The sequence below is a fragment of the Octopus bimaculoides genome, chromosome 1, assembly GCF_001194135.2.
Source record: "Octopus bimaculoides isolate UCB-OBI-ISO-001 chromosome 1, ASM119413v2, whole genome shotgun sequence".
In the NCBI taxonomy this organism is placed as follows: domain Eukaryota; kingdom Metazoa; phylum Mollusca; class Cephalopoda; order Octopoda; family Octopodidae; genus Octopus; species Octopus bimaculoides.
The window spans coordinates 87,233,914-87,239,060 of NC_068981.1; the positions used below are offsets into that span (position 1 = coordinate 87,233,914).

At 34.0% G+C, this 5,147-nt stretch overlaps 1 protein-coding gene across 1 annotated transcript in view; it reads right to left on the minus strand.

Annotated features, from left to right (window-relative positions):
* Nucleotides 1-5,147, minus strand: part of LOC106870660 (ATP-dependent translocase ABCB1) — a 130,796-nt gene that overhangs the window by 63,987 nt on the left and 61,662 nt on the right. Inside the window, exons 12-13 of the mRNA XM_052966110.1 lie at nt 3,555-3,725; nt 3,241-3,402 (exon numbers count right to left, since the gene is read on the minus strand). Of these exons, the coding sequence (XP_052822070.1) occupies nt 3,241-3,402; nt 3,555-3,725 (333 nt within the window). The remainder of the gene's footprint in view (nt 1-3,240; nt 3,403-3,554; nt 3,726-5,147) is intronic.

A 5,147-nucleotide genomic window follows, 5' to 3' on the forward strand; every position in this document is an offset into this window, starting at 1 on the left:
AGAAATTTGAAAAGAAAATACGAAACCGGTTATTTCTCCAAATACAATGTTTCTATACTCAAAATTTTATAACATTTTTCTAACATAACGATTTAAATATATACTTTAACCATGTAACACAAGTCTTCTGTAGTTTTTTCACTCTTGTTTATCTTTTATACATCCAACCACGTCCTTTCACATACCAACTTTCTCACCTATATATATATATATATATATATATATATATATATACACACATACACACACATATATATATACATACGTATATATATACGCATACATACATGCATACATGCATACATACATACATACATACATACATACATACATATATACACATACATACAACTGAACTTTGGGAGGGGCATTATGCCGGTAATAATAAACACACGTACTGGTTCGATCCATTATTGTTAGTTAATGGGTTAGTTACACTACTAACAAATTTATCGATCAGCCGTTTTCTTTTACTTAGTTTTTCTAACTTGTATGTTAAACACTTTGATCAAACAGTTAATCGATAGTTCAAATGTTCGGTATTGTTCATGTTGTTATTTCTTTTTTTGTCAAATAATTATTTCATCGCATTTTTGCAATCTCTTCAGTGACACGTCTTTCTACTTCCATTTCTTTTGAACTTATGTTCCAGCGTTGGAATTTGACCGAGATCTGCCCGAGATGAGTATGTATGTGCATGTCTGTATGTGTGTGTGCTTATGCGTAAGTGTGTGCGTCCGTATGTGTGTATGTGTTTTTTTTATAGTGATTAGTCACATACCACGGTTTCATTGTTATAATAGCAATTTCTACCCTTATTATCGGCAAGCTTCGATGCAGAAAATTATTTTCTGCAGAATCATTTCCGACTTCGGCACGCCAAAACGAAGACATTTGAAAGATACCCACCAAATATAATTGATAGAACTGTATGCATGCTCTCTCTCGGGAGGATGTCTCTTGTATAGTTCTGCAAATTATATTTTCTATGACGGTCACACTGAGGATTTGCAGACATTTACGTAATGTAAATGGTAACAATGAAACTATGGTATGCGACTAATCGCTATATTTTGTATCTTTTCATTTGTCTTGCTCGCAATACGTTCTGGCGTTTGCCGAATTTTCTTGAGAACAATTTTTATTAGTGGTCAGACCATATGGCGTCTGTTTAAATTGCAGTTCCTGAGGCATACCTGTACTGGTTGTCAAAGAAAGATATTTTCGACCTGCCATAATGAATCTCATAGACATGTCCAGCCTTTCCAGCTAAAATACTGTTTACCAGGAAGTAGAAATCTTTCAAAGTGTAAGCATATCAAAATTGAAGTATAACCAAAATATGCAGAAAGCATAACAACCAAAGCGAGTAAAACAAGCATCACGTAATAACGTGATGCTTGTTTTACTCCATAAATTGTGTCCTAGACAAGACCTTAAACAGCTTTCAGGGGTGAAGCTCCAGTTCGGAAGTTTAGGAATTTGGAAGAGTATGGAGATCCTCGTTAATCCTCACTGTTCCCATGTCTGTTCTAGCCCAGGGTGAGAGAGTTTATGAAGGGCTCCAGTCATAAGTCAAGTAGTAGAAAGTGATCATGGTAGGCAGGACACGGATCCGTAGACGTATGTCACACAGACCACCAGTGTGTGGACATACCTTGATGTCACATGAACAGATCCCTTTTCTTAAGGGTTAAACAAGCCTTGTGCCCCAAAGGCAAACTTGGGAGAAGAAACATGGGTAAACTGTAAATAAATCGGCAGAATGCAACAAGAAACCACAGATGTATCATTCCCAAGAAAAATCATGAATCTTCAGGCTTTTGCGTGGAGATTCATGGTACATGAAGAAAGAGAGATCCATAATTACGATTCACGAAGGCCTCCTTCAATATAGCAACACTATTCACCCATCACATATTGAGACGCAGCAAAAGAGGAAGTTCGCAACACACAAATAAAGATCAAATAGCTCCATTACATAACTGATACATTATAACAGATTTTAAACAACTCAGCCATTGACAACTACACACAGATGGTACTATAATGGTACATATAATGATACATTTTAGGTACTATAATGGTACTACAATGGTACATTTTAGGTACTATAATGAAAACATTAACAAACCCATAGAAATAATATAAGAAATAAGATGAATAGTTATTTCCTCAAGGAAAATCTATCCTGAAACGCTATACATATGCGATAGATAAAATAACAAAACTACGACTAAATACATCAAAATTAGGAATATTGTGCAGTCATTAAAAATTGTCTCTTAATAGTGGATAGGTTTCTAGTTAAAATAGTCAAATATTTATTGAAACCTCCAACTATATATCCAAAGAGTGTCAGGTGTGCATCATTTTCCACACATATTAAATATATTTAAAATATTTATTGAAAGTAATTGTCCATTGCCTCTATTATATATTCTGAATATTTTGTAACTTTTAAATTATAGATTTAAAATAAATGCTCGTGACAAGGTAGATGTGTTAACACAAATTCGCAAGATTCAACATGAGACTCATTCGAAAAATAATAGCCAATGATGTCATTTCTGTTCCATATTTTTTCAGGCTTTGCATTGTTTGTAAGCCTTTCTAAAATACCAAACGAACAATATGTAAAACGGTAATATTGTTTTACCAGTTATACATCTCTATAACTGTTTTAATTCCAAATACCAGTATTGAGAAAAGCATTACAACTGATTTTTCATCAAAGAGGACGAAGGGTAAGAAAAGTCAGTAATTTCCTATTTGACGTTCGTAAAATCATAGTCATCCATAAAGTTTGTTTCAATAAAACATTTCATAATTGTAAATAGTACACGCTGCGAACAGCGAGTAAAAAGTTAGGAAAAATGTTAGACTTATTTTGAATAGAGATTCGCCCTGGGCACATGTGAAAATTCTTCAACAATCCACGGCGGGCACACCAAGCAATACAAGTCGCTGAATCTGGCAAAGATTGAGTCAGCGTCGTAGTTGTATGCCTTTCATTTGTTATCTGCAGATCTGTAAGTATTTCGTTGGGATTCGCAACAAAACGATGAGCAGCAGGCTCGTCCACGACATACGCTAATCGAGTTGATATGAAATTGAAACTAAAACAAATTCGATATTACGACTGTCAAATAGGAAATTACCGGAAGTTCTATTGGCGATCTTTATTGTGCCACAGAGATAAATACTGTTGATTAAATAAGAAAAATGTTAATAATTTACCTGTGCTTTAACAAGTGAGGAATAAAGTCCGTCTTGTTTCATTAATTCTTCGTGGGTTCCTCTCTCGACAATTACTCCACCTTTGAAAGCTAAAATCATATCTGCTGATCGAATTGTTGATAATCTGTGAGCAACAACTAATGTAGTACGACCGCTCTGGACCTGTAAATTTTATTTGGAGAAAGAATATATGCATCCCCGTGTGTTTAACGTGTAAATGTTAAATAATTAGTTGAATGTTAAATAGATAATTAACAGAATGCAAAGACTGATTGTGAAAATGTTATAAGGTGTGTAAGACAAACAAGACGTACCTTGTCAAGTGCACTCTGCACAATCATTTCACTTTCGGTGTCTAGGGCTGAAGTCGCTTCATCAAGCAACAAAAACAAGGGTTTTCTAACTAAAGCACGTGCAATAGCGATTCTTTGTTTCTGGCCTCCACTCAGTTGCGTTCCTCTTTCACCAACTAATGTATTGTATTTCTAGAAATTTAAAAATTTGTTCTTTAAAGTTTGTTAATATCTATTAATTGCAAAATAACATTCTAAGGTATATTTACGAAGCAGTCTTTTTTATAAGAGCATTTAGTGTGATAATTTTGGTAATAATTGGTATTGAAATACTCAATGTATAATTTTCTGAATACAAAGCAGAGAAATCAAGAGATACCATAATTGAATATTATATTACTCTTGTAAATGTTTTTGATATCAACAACGTTTTTGTTTTGTTTTGCTTTACTTTACTTTTTACAGAATAAAATATGATATAAAGATAGGATGAATACGGCTGCTTGTTTTGTTTTGTTTTTTAGATGCATACTAATTTTTTATTAATTACATTATGACCAACAATCAGATAATGCAGTTGTCCAGATGCTGGTTTTTATCACAAAAACTAATCAGATGAACTGTTCAGACAAGACTGTGCATTCTAAAATATCAAAATCTGTGCAATCATTTCTCTTGTAATATATAATGTGTGTAAGGCGGTGAGCTGGCAGAAACGTTAGCACGCCGGGCGAAATACTTAGCGGCATTTCGTTTGTCTTTACGTTCTGAGTTCAAATTCTGCTGAGGTCGACTTTGCTTTTCATCCTTTCGGGGTTGATAAATTAAGTACCAGTTGCGTACTGAGGGCGATCTAATCGACTGCCCCCCTTCCCCAAAAATTTCGGGCCTTGTGCCTAAAGTGAAAAGAATATGTGTGTGTGTATAAAACAAGTTTAAAATATGCCCAACACATTCCTTTCAAACTAGAAGCTTATTTAAAAGAATAAAGTTGTTGTCACCTACCTTTCAAATCGAAACTACGTTCCTTCTATGCAGAGAAGAGACTTAACAAAAGAATTTACTAGGCTATTTAATATTCTTTTCTACTCTAGACACAAGGCCGAAAATTTGGGGGAAGGGGGCCAGTCGATTAGATCGACTCCAGTACGCAACTGGTACTTAATTTATCGACCCCGAAAGGATGAAAGCAAAGTTGACCTCGGTGGAATAGGCTATTAAACATTCAAAAAATCATGATTTCGTTTGTAAATGTACTATTTACAAATTCCATGGAATCTTTTAGAACAAGAAAAGATTTTTAGCATCTGATATTCTAAATTCAATTATGGTTTTCACTGATACCTTTAGAGTATGGCTCCTAAAATATTTCAGTTTCAGGTTTATTAATATAATTCAGTTACCATACTCAATTACTTTGTTCAAGCAAGTGTACATTGGAGCGTTTTAGCTGTAAAGTTTAATTTAATCGTTACTTATAGATTAATATAAACAATGAGATTTGACTATAGATTCAAAATATTTTCTACGCAATACCTATAAAAATACTTAGAGCTCTTATTGCACACACACACACACACACACACACACACACACACACACACACACACACAC